A 19,131-nucleotide genomic window follows, 5' to 3' on the forward strand; every position below is an offset into this window, starting at 1 on the left:
TTGAGGGTGAAGTGTTAGAAGAAATCATAGACTTTGTATTTGAATATTACTTTATGAATGGAAAAACTGTACTCCAAAAATGAAGATATTTTTACTTTAAAATTTTTTTTATTTTTTAGTTTTTTGAGACAGGGTCTCGCTATGTAGTTCCGGCTGGCCTTGAACTCACTATGTAGCCCAGGCTGGCCTCAAACTTGCAGTGATCCTCCTGCCTCAGCCTCCTGAGTGCCGGGATTACAGACATACACCACCACACCTGGCTGAAGAAGATAATACTTTTAAAATTAAAAAAAAAATTTACCTCTTAAAAATATCTCTCCTGGGCCGGGGATTTAGCTCAGTGGTTCCACTGCCTGCCTTGCAAGCACAAGGACCTGAGTTGGATCCCTGGTACCAAAAAAAAAAAAAATCTCTCTCCTTTTTCAATATGCATTTCTGTATTAGTTAAGTTCAGAAATATCCCACATTACTTTATCACTTACAGTCTTCTACATTAACTTTTGTTTTCAGCAAAGTAAATGGTTAAATAATAAGCTGGTCTGTTACCTGGGTTATTTTCTTTTATGGTAACTAAATAGAATAGTCCTCTTGGGGAAAGTAGATCTGAGGCTAGTGGAAAGAACCTGTCCATGACTTCTCGACCGTTTCTGCCACCAGCCCAAGCTGCTTCTATTCCATGGCTTCCCACCTGTGACCAATTACAAAGACAGTTTCTTTTTGGCTCAAGTTTCATTTAGATCGAAGAGGATCTTGTTGACAGACAGCATCACCAAACAAGTATATATTTGGTACTTTACTACTGGCAGTAAGGTTGAATTGAAGCTCCACAATTTCCTAGTTTCTGGGATCTTGGGCAAATCAGTAATGGTCTTTATGAATTAGTTTCTTCCCTTATCTATATAATTAGAAAAATAATAGTTCAATCTCTACAATTAAAAAAATTATTAAAAAACCTTTATTAACTGTTAGAAAGTATAAAGCTTTGAAAACACTGCACATACTAAGAACTTAATAATAGTTGTTACTATTAATAAAATGCTTAAATTGAGAGACATGGGTACTTCTATATTACCATAGAAGAATTAGAAGCTTGTATTAGAAGAAATCTATACAGTAACAAAATTTCAAAATGTCCTAATGCATCTGACTTTCTAGGTCTCTTGAAGTAGGAAACATAAATACCTCTTTAAGGAACCCATTTAATATATAAAGGTACATTCAAACATTTTCCTTCTAAATATCTAACTCAAGAATCAAACTCCATGAATTTACGTAGTATTACAAATCTTTAGATTATTACCATTATATATTATATTCAAAATTTGAGAATATTTCAAAGAAATAAGTAAAAAATCAATTCAACTTTGATGTAACTATTTTCTATTTCCTTCTATGCCTTTTGTCCATATTTTAGTTTAACTATTTATATGTAATCATACCTTCTGCTTTCATTCACTTAATAGGGCAAATATTTCCCCATTTTCTTTTATATCTATAATCATATGCACACATAATTTTACAAAGAAGGAAAATGTTTATATATCTGCTTTTTAAAAAGCTGGATGTTTTCCTTATCTGTATCCACCATCTTCTTTTTTTCTTTGTACCGGGGATTGAACTCGGGTCCTTGCACTTGTGCAGCAGGCGATGAAACCACTGAGCTAAATCCCCAGCCTCACCATCTTCTATAGAGACAAGTTTTTCTTTTTTGACCATGTTTTACAAAGATATAGTCTATATTCTTACCTGCATCTTGTTTTTCTCATGTAACCGGTATCTTACAGAAATCTCATCTTCTCTAGTATAATTCTAATTGATTCTTTTTAATGGCTATATAGTATTTTATAGTGAAATGTATCATATTTTATTTAGCTGTTGTTGGTGTTCACTGTGTCTAATTCTTTCTCTTTCTCTCTCTCTCTCTCTTCCCTCCCTCCCTCCCTTCCTTCCTTCCTTTCCTTCTCCCAGGGATCAAACTCAGGACTTGACCTTGCAAGGCAGGTGCAGGGCCAGTGAGCTAAAGCCCTGGCCCTCTGATTAATTTTCTTTGAACCTAATTCTATTCCTACATCTATCATCCATTTCTCTCACTACAATTTTCCACAATCTTAGTCATACTAAGAAACTTACCAGTCCCCCCCCCCCTTTTTTTTTTGGTACTGGGGATCGAACTCAGGACCTTACACTTGCGGGACAGGCAGTGGCACCACTGACCTAAATCCCCGGCCCTCCCCCCTTTTTTTAATCGAAACTTTAGTCCTGGGGACTTTCCTTTCCTGGCACTCCCTGTTTTTGTCCTGGGTTGAACTCCCTCTTCTGGGACATACGCCTTCCTTTTCCTTTGTTTATCCCCTCACTTTGGAGGAACCCATTCTCTGGAGGATTCAACAAATAAGATGGCCCAGGGCTTGCCTTTGCCATGCTTCTCTTATCACTCGCCCCAAATATGGATTAGAACTCTTCTGTGATATAATCCTCCAGGGATGCTTGGCCACATTTACCTGTTTACACTAGAGATGACCCTCCAGAAACATCGTCTGGCAGCAGCCTCCCCAGAGATGCTCAGGTGTGTATGTGCTTCCTCCAGGAAGATCACGTGGCACCAACCAAACTCTTACAGGCTACGGAAGGGTGGCTGCCATCTTCAGAAAGGTGCAGGCCTGTTTAGTGGCCTTCTGTTGGCCTGCTACTTGGGTCAACTACTGTGTCCACTCCCCATTTTTTTACACATGCACAAAGCAGTACCAGCTCATTGCATGTTTCCAGCTGCACAGCGAGTACAGCCACAACTTTTTATAAGCTCAAGTTCCTGTTATTTGTGTACTATGTCTCCTGGATCTAATCTCTTTATCTTTTACCTTCATGATTTCCTCTGGTTTACCTTCATGCTCTATATACCTAAACACTTCTTTCAGTTGGTTTCCAAACCACTGATCTGGGTCTTGACAGTGACCACATGCTCTTCTAATTCATTTCCTTAAGTTGTACTCTATAAAATGTTTGTAAGCTCCAGAACATCGTTCTTGTGCTGTATTTTGATCCTAATCTTTAGCTAATTGTTCAGCTCCTGATAACCCTGATACCAGTTCTCGCTAATGGGACTGAAAACCCCAAGGCACTGCTCATGCTCAGTCACCTGTGTGTCCTACCTGTGTGGAAGGCCCAGGAGATGCATATAGCATAGTGCTAAGAACACAGGAGAAAGGGCGCTCATTCAGACCACATTCCTCGAACTACTGCCTCTTCATTCACTGTCTACCCAGCAGTTTGCAAATCAGACAGACCAAGATTTATTTAACTGTCGCTCTTCACTTATACATACAGGTTCACATTACGTGCCATCATAAGTAAAGATGTGATAAACAGTTTTATAAATTTCATCTTTTATTCTATTGTTGATCTTTCTTAAATTAGGTCTCAAAGACTGAGATTATTCGATTGCAACATTTTCATCATCCTTGATATTTTCATAGTGCTTTCCTAAAGAGTTTAAAGTTGCATTTCCCTCATGCTTGGTTTAAATGTAGCTTTCTGAAGTTCTTATGTTGGAAACTCTCTTCCCAAACTTGTATGTTAATGGTATGTTGAGATGGGCATTTGGGAGGAAAATGGGGTTAGGTGAGGGCATAAGAGTGGAGTACCATCGTGGGATTAGTGGCTTTACCAGAAGAGGGAGATCTATGTTTATGAATGCTCTCTCACTCTTGGTATGTGATGCCCTCCACCATATTATAACACAGCAAGAAGGCCCTCACCAGATGCTGGCACTTTGATATTGGACTTCCTTGTCTCCAGAACTATGAGGAATACATTTCTTTTATTTATAAATTACCCCATCTGTGGAATTCTTTTAGAAAGCACCTTGTTATTCACCCTGTGACAATATCATCCTTCCTTCTCATTCAAATTCATATGTCAGTATAGCAATGGGTTTTCTGTTGCCTAATTGCACCAGTAATAGTAACAGCCAAATGGATGTGTTTCATCTTGGTGTAGAGGTGAGTGTAATGATTATCACCATTGGCAGACAATCATCAAAGAACGAAATCAGCACAAAAATAAGAGGACTAGCTAGTGCTAGTCTTTGTCCATTATCAAACTTTGTCTGCCTTGACCTTCCTGGGAAAAGGTTAACGTGATTTACTGCTTCAGCATTAAGATTTAAAAAATCACATATTTCTGTAATTTATTTTCCCTAACTAAAATGAGAATTGATCTCATCTTCCACTTTCTGGTAATACCTGATTTAGGTGAGAATTTTAAGGGCACATATAAATCACAGTTTGTATTTCCATTAGCTTTAGGTTCCTTTCCTATGTTTACCACTAACAGTATCTGATTACTGACAATCAGGATAAAATCAGAGCAGTTTGTGTTGGCAGCAATTGATTGATGTCATATGATGAAGTTAATTTTATTTTAGAAACAAAATAGCTAAAAATATTAATAATTAATTTTGTTGTATGCCTTACCTCTTCAGGTGGAGTCACTACATAGGGGGGATTAAATACCAGAAGATCAACTTTTTCCTTCAATCTTGGTAGCAAGCCTTTGACCTAAACATATTAAATAACAGTAAGAGGCTTAAGCTGGACTCTGATTTAAATAATTAATAAATAAATCTTTAGTTATACTCTACTGGGCTGGGGATCTAGCTCAGTGGTACAGTGCTTATTCATCATGCATTAGGGCTTGGGTTTGATCCCAGTACTTGAAAAAATAAATACTATGTTTTCAGAAACAAAGTCTTAGAGGGCTGTACCTATACACAGAATAGACATACAGTATTCTTTCAATTTCATTCAGATGAAGATTATATGCATTTAACTAAAATTAAGGTAATTAAACTACTTATCAGAATAAATAAATGCTCAGCAAAGCCTCTGCTCTTCAACAGCACGTATGTGTACACTCTGGGTTCTTTGTTAGAAGATGAAATAGGAGGAGGCAAGCTTTCACTCTGTGGCATGTATTTCACACAGGTTTGGACAAAAACGTATAGCTATATCCACTAACTAAAATATTTACTTCCTCTAACCAAGAGAAATGTTCTCTGAAGGATGGAAAACATCAGAAGATGGATTTTTTTGCTTTCTGTTTCTTCAATTGTGTTGGCTTAAAGAATTAAATATTAAAGAAAGAAACCGTTGAATATACTGGTTTAGAGACAAAGAAAACAATGTTTGGCATTTTGAAAAACTTGAAACTGGGTACAACTTTCTATAGAAGAGCAAGAAAAGTTTTTTTTTTAAAGAAAGTACATATAAAGCAATTAAATTACTCTCTGACTCAATCAAATAACTGTTTACAAAATCATGTTCGATTTTGTCATTCTGTGCCTTCATAAGCATAGTGAAAAGTGGCTTCACTCTGTCACCCCCCCAGACCATTTTCTTCAATTATCACATGGTATTGACTTTTATCCATGAATTCTGTGTGGCTTGAGGTAGAATATTAAGTACTGTAAGGCAATATGGTAAGGTAATAATATGTAAATCAATAACATTAGTTATTCTATTAACATTCTCGTAATTTTTCCCATATCTGCAGTTTTCTACAATTTATTGGAAATTGTTATTTAAATGTACCTTTTTGTTAAATAAATTAAATGTAAAAGGGGATCCACTTACTACTGTAAAGGAAAAATCACTATTACTTTCTGGAAATAAAAATGACTCTAAGAATAAATGCAATACAAACAAACAATGTTACTGTGTTATAGTTACTGCTGCCAGTTTTGGAGTAACCAGGCATGCTTTCTGTTAAATGAGCAAAAACTGACTATAATTGTGGTGAACTGTAACTACTCCCGTGGTCAGCCACCAGTCATGTCCTAAACAGCTGTGGGATTTCTAGATTTGGATTCAGAGATCTAGGCTTTAATTCTAGATTTATCATTTTATTAACTATGTGGCTTTCAAAAATACACTTCATCTCAGTTTCTATATCTGTTTTAAGAATAGAATTTATTTTGAATTTATTTTCTGAAGTTTTACTGTTCTATCAAAAACATGTATTTAATACTTTCTAATTGTGGGGCCGGGGATTTAGGTCAGTGGCACTTCGACTGCCTTACAAGCACAAGGTCCTGAGTTTGATCCTCAGTACCAAAACAAAAACAAAAACAAAACAAAAATACTAATTGTGGCCATATTAAGAAAATGAGTTAAAATTTTTAAAATTATTTCATGTTACAGAAATCACATAATCCAATACTCTAGTTTGTTTTTTTTGGTACCGGGGATCGAACTCGGAACCTTGCCCTCTTGAGGCAGGCGTCGGAACCACTGAGCTAAATCCCCGGCCAATACCCTAGTTTTTATTAGCAATAACAACTTAAATACTGTGAAAATAACTTTCTGTGTCTTTGGCTTAATTCCCTTCTGAGCTACAAAATAATCTGTAAATGTGTAGGAAAAATAGTACAGATCAAGAAGTACAGAAAGCACTTTTATATTTCTTATGTTATTACTGGTTTTGCTTATAAAAAGGTATTTCATGTTTGTAACTTTAAAAAACCCCACAAAATTAAACTTTTTTCCAAGTCTTACTAATATTGTTAAAGTAATTTAACAACTACAACTTAAAAATGCATGATGTCTAACTTCTTAAAATAAAACAATGGTTCCACAGGTGTCACTCTGTTGCTTTCACCTGGCCAGGACCCTTTCCCCCTGTCTGCTGATCACATCTCCTTGACTTCTGTTGGAGATTGTATCAGTGAAGAACTTACTTTCTTTTTTCTTTCTTTTTTGGTACCAGGAATCAAACTCAGGACCTTGCGCTTGCAAGGCAGGTACAGTGCCACTGAGCTATAAGGTATACTGTTAAAGAATCAAAAGTTAATTACTAAAGTTTCTTGGACCTACATCTTGACTCCTAATTTCTTTGTACATGAACTTGAATATCATGGGACAAGGGTTCACAGCTCACCAGGTCAGTAATGACTGGCTGGATATGAACCCTGTTACAGTGCGCTGTCTCCAGGGTACAAGCTGCGGCCTCTGGGTTGACATCAGTGCACCTACAAGCAGAAAAAAGAAGAAAACTGTATCCTATGTTCGTGACGCAAACCTGTTACAGAATAATTCATGGAATGTTCTGTTAGTATTTCTTTGCAGATCAGAAGCAGCAAGAAGAATATTTTAATAATGGGAAAGAAAAAGAGAACAAACATTTACTATAGTGACAAGATAGTTATACTGAGCAAGAGAATATATGTACATGCACACTTCTGAAGGAATTTATTTAACTACAATACTACAAAACCACCAAAAATGAAATTTAAAAGAAAATCTTGATATGAAAATGCTCATAAATGAAAAACATGAAAAAAAAAAACAAACCCAAAGGTAACATACTTGGATTATGTGTGTGGCAAAAATTTATTGGTGACTTTTAATTTTTTTCTCAAATTATCTATAAAGAAATTTAAGTAACTCTCCATTTTTTGATAGCCCTAAAAACGAATTCAAATCTGGAAATGACTTGAAAATATGTTGCTTTTACTACTATACGGTATGAAGGAACAGTTTTGACAGTGAAACTGTAGTTTTTAAGAAAGCGTAATTTGCAGTCTGAGTCTTTTTTACACTTTCAGATACATATCATCTACTTAAAACAATTATTTTGTTCAATCATTCATAGTAAATCTCAGTGAACAACCAGATGAATTATTATATACTCTGGTCCCTTGGTACCGATCATTGATTCTGGAAGGTGTGATGAGTACTAAACCTGATGAATACTAAAAATACTGTTTTGGCTGGCAAGGGTAGTAAATGAGGACGCAAGTGGCACTGACAAATTCTAGCTTCTGCATCAAGTCCCAAAGTAATGATGATATTAGGACAAAAATTTCAAGTCAAAATATATTGAGTAGCAAATCTGAAGAGTTTCAAAGCAGCTAGTACCAAGGTGTTACTTACATGTACAAAGCCTGAGGACCTATCATAGAAGCTAGAAACACGGACACCACACCAGACCCCGACCCTACTTCAAGGCATATTTCCACTCTAAAAAAAAACCCAGCAAAATAAACTGTTAATACAATAATATTAAAATATACTTTATAGGAAATAACTCTCATGGTAGTTATAATGCAGTTCTCCAGCATCACAAATATAGGGAAATACAAAGGGAATTTTAATTTTTTAAAGAAATTTTTAATTTTTGACAATAACTTGGTGCTTAATATTGTATAAGTAAAAACTTCTAATATTTTGGGTGTCCAATATATTATAACTCCATTAAATAGTTGTATGTTACAATAGGGGGTTGTCAATTTCAACACATTACTTAAAATGTATGAAACTATGTTTTTGTGTTTTTTTTGGTACCGGGGATCGAACTCAGGACCTTGCACTTGCGAGGCAGGCGGCAGAACCAGAGCTAAATCCCTGGCCCTGGAACTCTTAACATAAGGGAAATCATCCCTTCCCACAAGGAGCTTCTCAGTATTTCCTAAAATGATATTGTATCATTACAAAATTTATTCATGAAAAGTTTCTGTCATTTTTAAGTACTTGCCCTTGATAAGTCAATCTAATGATGTGTCCCAGGAGAAAAATATCTTCTATTCTAATAGATTTAGAGCAGCAAAGAAATTCCTTGTATAGCTATATGCTGGACTGAGAAACAGTACCTGATTTTACAGTGTTTAAAATCTGAAATGCTATTGAATAAAATCTTTGCTCTACTGTGTTTTATCTTTCAGTTAAATGTGTTTCTTTTTTTTTTGGTACCAGGATTTGAACTCGGGTACTTGCGCTTGGGCAAGCGACGGAACCACTGAGCTAAATCCCCGGCCCTCAGTTAAATGTATTTCTATGCCTACAATCTTATACATGCATTAAAAGCACCAATTATTCTTATTGCAAAGGTTGCCTTTGATAGCATTTATGGTACTTTCTGGCACTTAACTCCTCCAACAACTATCCCCAAAAAACTACAGTGTTTTCTAAGATTGGAACCAGTCCACACATCTGACAAACCTTTAACGAGCTATAGTAAGATCTGCTAATCTTGCTAAGTGGCTTCTTTGAAAACATCATGGTCTCATAAATAATACAAGTTCCAAGACTGGAAATATCCACCACTTATAATAAAATCAGTTCCTTTTACAGCATACGTTGCAATGTAATTTTGTGCTTGTAAATCCTTCTGGGATATCTTGAAAATAAAAGACAGTATAAAACAGTACCGTTCCACACTATATTCCTGTAAATTCAAAAGTTCCATCTTCTGTGATGAAAACTAGTCTAAGAGTTGGAGAATTTCAAACGTGGAAAAATATGACTAAGTATGAAGGATAAATGAATGCAATATAGACCTTTGAAACTCGAGAGCTATTTAATCCTGAGAAAAACCAGTTCAAGTCTTATTAAATAAATCTAACGACCCAAAATCCATTCGTTGAAAAACTACAATGTAGGTAATTTTTTTATGATTAGTTTAAAATTCATGGTAAGTACTTCAAGGGACTAGGGTGGATTGTATAGGCTAACTGCAATTAACAGCTTCTTAGTTGCAATAGCCACATTTCCAGTGCTCAACATGTGGCTAAGGGCTGTTACTACAAAATATGTTGAGTGGGCTTAAAAATACTCCATTGGTCCATTATCTCACAACCTTTCATTTTAGTGCCATTCCATCGCTAGAGGATGCTTTTCAAGTGCAGAATAAATCAAATAATGCCACGTGATTTTTAATATTCCCTACAGATTTAATATTAAAGAGGCAATGTTTCCAGAATATCTCGTTTCCCAATGCATATTATACTATCGCAGCTCTCACGGGCAGGTATTCTCCAAATTAACAGCTGAAAGGAAAAGCTACATCACAGCACGGTAAGGAGGCGGGGCTCACAGTAACACTGCCCAGGAGATGGATCCCCAGCACACAGGTCCGAGGAAGTAAGGGAAAAATCTTCCTTTGCGGCGCCGTGCTGTCAATCATCGGCAAGGGGGCCGACCCCGCCTCCTCTGGCTGAAGGCGGTGACCGTCCTCACCCAGGCCCTCTGCCTCTCCGAGACACCAAAGCCCTCTCCCGCAGGGACCCTCGCCCTCCTCGCACCCCGCCAGCTCGGGCGCCGCCGCCTCCAGTGCGTCCAGCAGCAGGAACGTGTCCTCCGCGGGCTCGTACACATCGCTGAACTCGCCACGACCCACGTGCCCATGCAGCGGCGTAGGAAAGCTGCGGGCCGCCATCTTCCTTTTCGCCGTCCTGTGCGCATGCGCCAAGAAGACTCGCTTGCCAAGGGGCGGGGGCGGGGCAGGCCGCCATCTGGTGTTTTAATTCTAAATGTCAATTCTTCGACGGTCTTGGGATTTGTAAGTAGGCGGTTATACAATTCGCAATGTTTGACACTTGCTTTTGTCTTTTCAACATTTAAATTAGTTTTATCTTATGGATTAATCTGTTGGGCATTCTCAGCTGTTTTTGAGGTGAATATTTCTTCATTCTAATAACTTTGGAAATTTTATTCTATTTTTATTTTTCAAGAATTTTCTAAAGTAATGCTTACCAAGTGTTACCAGTTTGGTGTTTTTTGTGTGTGTGTTGTGAAATAGGGTATCGCTATGTAGTTCAGCCTGGCCTTGAACTCTCACTATGCAGCCCAGTCCGGCCTCGAACTGGAGGAGATCCACCTGCCTCGGCCTCAGTGCCGGATTACAGGCGTGCGCCACCACGCCCTGCTTTTTTTTGGTTACCAGCTTTGAAACATCAGCTGAACGTTTTACTTTGAGCATTATGATTTTTAAAATTATTTGCCTTTTACTGTAGTATTTTACAAAAATTGCCTTTTTAATGTTGAAGTATGTATGTATGCTTTCTTTTTATAAATAGTAAGCAAGATAATGCCTTTTTAAATTTTTTTCAGTTTTAATTTTTATTAGTACACGTTTGCATTACATAATTACATTCCTTGTGGGGAGTTGGGACATGTAAGAAACACATCTTGACCCTTTTTTCATCCCTTTCCCTCCCCTCCATCTGTTGATCCACTTCCCATTTAAACAAAAGCTATCTTCTCACTTCCTATTATCTTTTATTTTGCTCTTTATTTATGTTTTGGGTTTCTCATATAAGAGAAACCGTGTGTCATTTAAGCTCGTGTGTCTGATTTATTGCACTTAGCCTTATGGGCTCAAGGTGTATCCAACTTTCCTACAAGTGACTCAAGTTTATCCTTCTTTATGCCATAGTAATATTCAGTTGTACGAGATATAAATTAAAACAACACTCATACTACCTCTCACCTCAAAAAGAATAACTTTCATCAAGAAATCAAATCATGGCAAATGTTCGCTAGGGTGCAGGGGAGAAAGGAACCCTCTTGGATTTTTAGTGGGAATGTAAACGGATGTAACTGCTATGGAAATGCTGTTTTCTTTTGTGACACTGCTGAACCTGGAATGCCAGTAATCCAGTTGTTTTATATTATGTTTATGCTGCTCTCGTAGAAGGATGTAGAATATTGTTTCGGGAACATTTCATAGCCAGTAAAACTGGCATAGTTTGGTGTCTTTTCTAGTGGATGGATCGCTGATATTTTGGGACATCTTCTGGAGGTTATTAGATAAGTAAAGTAATTTGTATTTTTTAGTTAATTTCTGAAATTTGTTTCCCAGTTAAATATTTTTACATTTTTTAAAATTTGAGAAAAAATACAGAAAATAAAAATACTTGAATTATAATTTTTAAAGTGTTAAGTACACACTACCTAGAATTGTCAATTGTTAGTATTCTTTTGTTTAATTTTTATATACAAGAACTAAAATATTACAAATGAAGTGAATGTTCATTCTGTCTAAAACTTCTTTCATTTTGTAATCTCCACTTCAAGGTGACTTCTCTCCATCCGACCCATGTTTTTATGCTCTTGCTTTCAAATATTCTTAAATAATATATAGTCTGGCCAGGCATGGTCACATATGCCAGTAATCCTAGCACTTGGGAGGCTGAGGCAGGAAAATTGCTATGAGTTCAAGGCCAGCCTGGGCTCTATTGTATGTTCAAGGCCAAACTGAACTACATAACAAGATCCTGGCTGAAAAAAAAAAATATAGTCTGTGTTTGTTTGTTTTTTTTAAATTAAAGTTTATTTCTTTCTGTTTTTTTTTTTTTTTTTTGGTACCGGGGATTAAACTCGGGACCTTGTGCTTGCTAGGCAGGCAGTGGAACACTGAGCTAAATCCCTGGCTAGTCTGTGTGTTTTAAAAATTTTAACTGATAAGAGGTGGCACATACTGTTTTTAAAATTTTTTTTCCACTCAACACATAACATTTATAGTTTGATATATTTAAAGTTACTTTATACTTTAAACTGCCATATAGTGTTTCATTATATGAAATATTTTCTTTTTACCAGTGCGTCTAATTTATACATAAGAATGGGTTTCATCATGACCCTTTCATATAAGCAGATAACAGATTTGACCATATCCTCCACCCCGTTAGCCTCACATACCCTCCCCTCTCCTGATCTGCTTCCTCTTCTCTAATAGTTCCCCCTGTATTTTCATATGATTCCTTCTCCTACCCAGATTCCACATATGAGAGAAACATATGATACTTGTCTTTCAATCTGGCTTATTTTGCTTACCATGCTAATCTCTAGGTCCATCTATTTTTCTGCAAATGATGTGATTTAGTTCTTTATGGATGAATAATACTGTATTTAGTGTGCCAGGCGTGGTGGTGTATGCCTGTAATCCTAGCACTCAGGAGGCTGAGGCAGGAGGATTACCACAAGTTCAAGGCCAGCCTGGGCTACATAGTGAGTTCAAGGCCAGCCTGAGCTACATGGTGAGACCCTGTCTCAGAAAACCAAAACCAAACAAAACCAAACCTCCATTGTGTGTATATACTGTACCACATTTTCTTATCCATTCATTAGTCGATGGGCACCTAGGCTTATTGGATAACTTGGCTATTGGGAACAGTGCTGTGGTAAACATGCATACGCAATTACCTGTATAGTGCACTGACTTAAATTCTTTTGGGAATATACTGAGGAGTGGTGTAGGTGGATGAAGTGATAGCTCTATTTTTAGTTTTTTGAGAAATCTCCATACTGATTTCTGTTTGGCTGTACTACTTTTCACTTCCACTAATAGTGCAGAAGAGTTTCTTTCCCCTCTCCCAGTCTCATCAATGTTTATTGGTTTTTGTATTCTTGATGATATCCATTCTGACTAAGGTGAGATGGAATTTTCATGTACATTTCATTCACATTTCTCTGATGGCTAAAGGTGTTGAACGTATTTTTTATGTACTTATTGGCTACATGCACATCTTTTCAGAAGGGTCTATTGGGTTCATTTGCTCATTGATTGATTGGATTACTTTTGGTATTAAGTTTTTTGAGTTATTCATATACTCTGGGTATTAATCCTCTGTCAAAAATAGATGACAAAGATTTTCTCCCATCCTATAGGCTGTCTCTTCTTCACTCCGTTGTTTCCTTTGCTGTGGAGATCTTTTAAATTTGATACCATTCCCTTTGTCCATGGTTGCTGTTATTTCCTGAGCTATTGTAGTCCTATTCAGGAAGTTGTTGCCTAAGCCTATATCTTGAAATGTTTGTTTTTCTCTAGTAGTTTCAAGGTTTCTAGCCTTCCACAAAGGGGTTCATTTTGAGTTAACTTTTGTATAGGGTGAGAGATAGGGATCTAGTGTTAACTTTCTAGACGTGTTTACCCAGTTTTCCCAGCACTGTTTGTTAAGGAGTCTTGACTTTTCTCCACTGTATGTTTTTGGTACCTTTATTGAGAATCAAATGGCTGTAGCTGTAGTGTGGGTTTATTTCTGGATATTCTATTCTGTTTTGTTGCTCTATGTGTCTATTTCTATGTCTGCATCTTGCTGTTTTTGTTGCAATGACTTTATCATATACTTTGAAATTGGGTACTGTGATACCTTCAGCATTGCTCTTTTTGTTCGGGATTGCTTTGGCTGTCTGGGGTCTTTTGTGCTTCCATGTGAATTTTGTGTTTTTTTTTTCTAGTGTTGTGAGTAATGACATTGATATTTTTATTTATTTTCATTTTATTTTTTGGTACCGGCGATTGAACTTGGGTCCTTTTTCCCCTTCTTTCCCTTCCCCCCTCCCTGCTCTCTTGTTTCCCTTTCCATTTGAACATTTTCTTCCTACTTCCCAATATCTATCATCCATTTTGGTCCTCATTTACACTTTCAGTTTCTCACACGAGAAACAATGCAATATTTAAACATATGTGTCTGAGTTATTTCACTTAAAAGTATGGTCTCAAGGTATATCTATTTACCTAGAAATGTCTCAAGTTTATCCTTCTTTTTGGGTTTTTTTTTGGGTACCAGGGGGATCGAACTCGGGTCCTTGCGCGTGCGCAGCAGGCAGTGAGACCACTGAGCTAAATCCCTGGCCCAAGTTTATCCTTCTTTATGGCAGAGTAGCACTCCATTGTATATAAAAACCACATCTTCTTTATCCATTCATCTGTTGATGGACATATGGGTTGTTTCCAAGATTTAGCTATTACAAATAATGTTGCTATAAACATGGGCATATATTACTGTGGTATAATCCTTTTAACTCTTTTGCGAAGATATCAAGAAAGGGAATAGCTTGTTGAAATGGAATCTCTAGTTTTAGTTTTTTGAGGAATCTCCATACTGATTTCTATAGTGGTTGCATTAATTTACACTCTCAACAACAGTGGAGAAGGGTTCCTTTTCCCTCACAGCCTCACCAGCATTTGTTATTGGTTGATTTCTTGATGATGGCCCTTCTTTCAGGAGTGAGGTGGAATCTCAGTGTTGTTTTAGTTTGCATTTCTCAAATGAACAGTGATGTTGAACGTTTTTTCATATATTTATTTGTTGTTTGTACTTTCTCTTTTGAGAAGTGTCCATTCATTTCAGATGCCCATTTTTGGATAGGGGCTTTAAATTTTGTAGATCTGATTTTTTGGAGTTTTTAAAAAATATATTCTATTTTTCTTTTTTTTGGTACTGGGGATTGAAGTCAGGTCCTTGCGCTTGTGCAGCAGGCGGCGAAACCACTGAGCTAAATCCCCGGTCCCCCCCAAAATATATTCTAAATATTAGTCCTTTCTCTGAGGAATAGCAGGTAAAGGTTTTTTTTCCCATTCTGTGGGTTGTCTCTGCACTCTGTTGGTGGTTTCTTTTGCTTTGCAAGAGCTTTTTAATATGATGAGATCCTGTTGCTGATTCTTTGTAATATTTCTTGTGTGATTGGGGTTTTGTTTATAAAGTTTTTGCTTATACCTGTGTCTTTAAGAGTTCACCTATTCTGTCTTCTAGCAGATTTAGTGTTTCTGTTTTAATATTTAAATCTTTTTTGTTTGTTTGTTTGTTTTGGTACCAGAGATTGAACTTGGGACCTTGCACTTACAAAACAGGGAGCAGAACCACTGAGCTAAATCCCCAGCCCCAATATTTAAATCTTTGATACACTTTGATTTTAGTTTGGTGCATGATGAGAGGTATGGGTCTAGGTTTAATCTTTAGCAAGTGGAAAACCAGTTTTTCCAGCACCATTTATTAAAGAGACTATCTTTCTTCCAGTGAAGGTGTTTGACCCCTTTGTCAAAGACAAGTAGCTGAATGTGTTTGGAGTTCTTTCTGCGTCCTCTGATCTGTTCCACTGATCCTCAAGTCTGTTTTGTTTTTTTTTGCCAGTACCATGTTTGTTTGTTTTGTTTTGTTTTGTTTTGTTTTATCACAGTAGCTCTGTAGTATAATTTCAAGTCAGGGATTGTGATGACCCTGACTTGCCTTTGTTGCCCAGAATTGCTCTTGCTATTTGTTGTAGTCAGAGTTTGCAAGAGAATAGACTTAATACAGGACATATAATTTATAGGAGTACTTTATATGTGATTTGTTTCTTTTCTCTGACTGCTTGGAGAACTTTGTTCTTCTGTTGTGTTTCTGGAATCTTAACAATTATATGCCTATGTGTAGATTTCTTTTCATCAAGGCTATTTGGAGTCCTATATGCCTCACTTATCTGTATGTCAAGCTCTTTTCCCCTGCTTCGGAAGTTTTCTGCCATTATTTCTGTGAAGAGATTTTTTATGTCATCGCCACTCTCTCCTGTTTCTTCATTTAGCCCAATCAGTCTTATGTTATTCTTTTTTGCATCATCTGGCAGCTGCTGGATTGATTTCTCATGTTCCCTTATAATTTTGAAGCAATTTTTCTTTTCCTGGTCACTAATTGCAGTCTTATCTTCTATATCTGAAATTCTGTCCTCACACTGGCTCATTCTGCTGTGTAGACTTTCAGTGGAGTTTTTCATGTCCTGGAAATCTATTTGCATCTGTTTTATGGATTCCATTTGTTTCTTATGTTGGGATTCCATCATGTTCCTCAGCTCCTCTCTAGATTTATTAATCATGTCTTGCACTAAGGGCACAATTTGTCCTGTTATCTGAGAAATTATTTCTGATTTCATTTTTTCCAGATCCCCTTTTGTTCCCAGTTCAGTGGGTCCAGGTGGTTGAGTATCAGAGGGTTCCATCTCATTTCCCTTTGGGGTAGCTGTAGGTGATCTGGAAGTCTGGTTTTGAGACTTATTTATGTGTTTTCTCATTTCGACTGGGGCGGGGGGCTGTTAGCGCCTGCACGGATTACCTCCTCTGAGCTGGGTGAGGTGGGACAGGGGCCGGGAGCAGCGGTGGGGATGGTGACCCAAAAGCCCTTTCCTGTGGGCTGGGAGCAGCCGGAGGGATGGTGACCCGGAAGCCCCTTCCTCTGGACCAGGAGCAGTGGGATGGTGGCTCAGAAGCCCCTCCCTCTGGGCCGGGAGTGGTGGGAGGAATGGTGGCCCGGAAGCCCCTTCCTCTGGGCCAGAAGCAGCGGGACAGAAGGTGGCCCAAAAGCCCTTTCCTCTGGGCTGGGAGCAGCGGGAGGGATGGTGACCGGGAAGCCCCTTCCTCTGGACCAGGAGCAGTGGGACGACGGCTCAGAAGCCCCTACCTCTGGGGTGGGAACAGTGGGACTCAGTACCTTGGTCTGGTGGTCTGGTGTCCTCTGCGCCTTGGTAATGTGGAATCAGGTGGCTGCCTGTCTGTCGTGGGGTGATTCGGTGTCTTCCGCGTGACTCAGTTCCTCGGTAGGGCGTGCACAGACCTGCCTGTCTGCAGCGGGGTGATTCGGCGTCTTCTGCGTGACTCAGGACCTCGGTAGGGCGTGCACAGACCTGCCTGTCTGCAGCGGGCTGATTCCTCGTCTCCTATGGCAGTACTTTATAGTATTCACCCAAAAAGTCAAATGCAGAGAAGTGGAAGAGATCTGTTCACATTCTGGAGGTCTGAAGAATCCAGCTGAAGGCTGGATTCCACAGCAGTGTCCTACACAAGTCCAGCTAAAGGTCTAGAACCCAAGACACTGTCCTTAATGAGTCCAGCCAGAGGCCTACAGCCCACAACAATGTTTCATGCAAGTCCATAGCAAGGATCTGAACTGGGAAGGCCCAAAGGCCAGTGGTGGAAGCTAAAATGTCTGCTCTGGTGGGCTGAAGAATTGTGCCACCAGTCTGAAGGATCTGCACTGGATTCAGGAAGTGACACTCAAGAGGAAGACCAGAGCTCCCCTGACAAGAATAGCAGCGAGGACTGGAGCTCCTCCTCTGATGAGAACAGCTCGGTTTTTATCAGGAAAAACATCTGCAGCAAGCTTCTCCAGGAAAATTAACAGCATGGAATCTTCCCTTCCAGTTCTCTTTTTATGCCATTGGCAACAATTCTCAAGTGGGTCTTCCATGCCCAGAACCATACTAACTCAGTTCAGCTGGGTATTCCAAGTTGACCATTAGTTAATCCACCACACAATTCTAGGTCTCTTCTGGTTCCATATGAATTTTAGGATTGTTTTTTCTAGTTCTGTGAGGTATGCTATTGGTATTTTGATTGGGATTGCATTAGATCCATGTAACAGTTTTGGCAGTATGGCCATTTTCATTATATTCAACTATCCAAGAACAAGGAATATCTTTCCACTTTCTGATATCCTCTTTGATTTTCTTTTTCAGAGAACTGTGGTTTTCAATGTAAAGATCTTTTATATTTATTAGATTGACTCCTAAGTATTTCATTTTTCTTGATGCTATTGTGAAAGGTGTTATTTCTCTAATTTCTCTTTCAGTGAGTTTTGTTATTCATGTACAGGAATGCTATTGATTTTTGAGTGTTGATTTATATCCAGCTACACTACTGAACTTGGTTCTTAAATCTAGAAGTCGGGCCGGGGATTTAGCTCAGTGGTTTTGCCGCCTGCTGTGCAAGTGCAAGGACCTGAGTTCGATCCTCAGTACCAAAAAAAATCCTAGGAGTCTTTTGGTGGAGTTTTTGGGGTCTTCTATGCAGAGTATCATGTCATCTGCAAATAATGATAATTTAACCTCTTCCTTTTCTATCCTTATTCCTTGTATTTTTTTTCTCTTTTCTAATTGCAGTGGCTAATGTTTCCAGCACTATATTAAATAGGAGTGGTGATAGTGGATATCCTGGTCTTGTTTTTGATTTTAGACTGAAAGCTTTCAGTTTTTGATCATTTAATATGGTGTTGGCTGTTGATTTGTCATAAATGGGTTTTGTCAGATTGAGATAAAGACCATCTATTCTGAATTTCTGTAGTTTTTTTTTTTTTTTTTTTTAACCACAAATGGGTGTTGGAATTTGTCAAATGCTTTTTCTACATCTATTGAGATGATCATATGGTTTTTGTCCTTGGCTCTGTTAATGTGGTGTATTACATTTATTAATTTGTGTACTTTGAACCATCCCTTCTTTGTTGATTTTGTTTTGGTTGATCTAGTTGCGAAAGTGTGCCATTGAGGTCACACGTTATGATTGCTTTTGTTTATTTTCTCTTACGTCCAGTAATGTTTATTTTATGAGATTATTTTCCCTGATTTGGTGCTTATGTATTTATAATTATTACCTTTTTCTGTTGAATTTTTCTCTTTACTAATATGTAGTGGCCTTTGCCTCTTATGATCAGTTTTAACTTGAAGGTTACTTTATCTGAAAATAAAATTGATACCCCTACTTGCTTTTGGGGTTGTGGTACATCGAATGTTTTTTTCATCCTTTGATTTTTAGTCTATGAATTTGATTTTG

At 37.8% G+C, this 19,131-nt stretch overlaps 1 protein-coding gene and 1 long non-coding RNA gene across 7 annotated transcripts in view; one reads left to right on the forward strand and one right to left on the reverse strand.

Moving 5' to 3' along the window:
• Positions 1–10,209, reverse strand: part of Hemk2 (HemK methyltransferase 2, ETF1 glutamine and histone H4 lysine) — a 49,827-nt gene extending 39,618 nt beyond the window's left edge. For 2 of the 4 annotated variants that reach the window (XR_015452105.1, XM_004842242.3), the window contains exons 1-5: positions 10,076–10,209; positions 7,929–8,015; positions 6,934–7,024; positions 4,473–4,556; positions 547–688 (exon numbers count right to left, since the gene is read on the reverse strand). Coding sequence is in view for 3 of the 4 variants with exons in the window: in XM_004842242.3 (XP_004842299.1) it covers positions 547–688; positions 4,473–4,556; positions 6,934–7,024; positions 7,929–8,015; positions 10,076–10,209 (538 nt within the window). In the remaining variant the exon portion in view is untranslated. The remainder of the gene's footprint in view (positions 1–546; positions 689–4,472; positions 4,557–6,933; positions 7,025–7,928; positions 8,016–10,075) is intronic. The other 2 variants (XM_004842243.3, XM_013071416.3) reach the window with 2 other exon arrangements.
• Positions 10,210–10,219: 10 nt separating this feature from the next.
• Positions 10,220–19,131, forward strand: part of LOC110348612 (uncharacterized) — a 337,086-nt gene continuing 328,174 nt past the window's right edge. For all 3 annotated transcript variants that reach the window (XR_015452138.1, XR_015452144.1, XR_015452135.1), the window contains exon 1: positions 10,220–10,332. This is a non-coding gene — a long non-coding RNA (uncharacterized LOC110348612). The remainder of the gene's footprint in view (positions 10,333–19,131) is intronic.

The sequence above is a fragment of the Heterocephalus glaber genome, unplaced genomic scaffold (genome assembly GCF_053883595.1).
Source record: "Heterocephalus glaber isolate CG9 unplaced genomic scaffold, H.glaber_assembly_v1.0 deba00000122, whole genome shotgun sequence".
NCBI lineage: Eukaryota > Metazoa > Chordata > Mammalia > Rodentia > Bathyergidae > Heterocephalus > Heterocephalus glaber.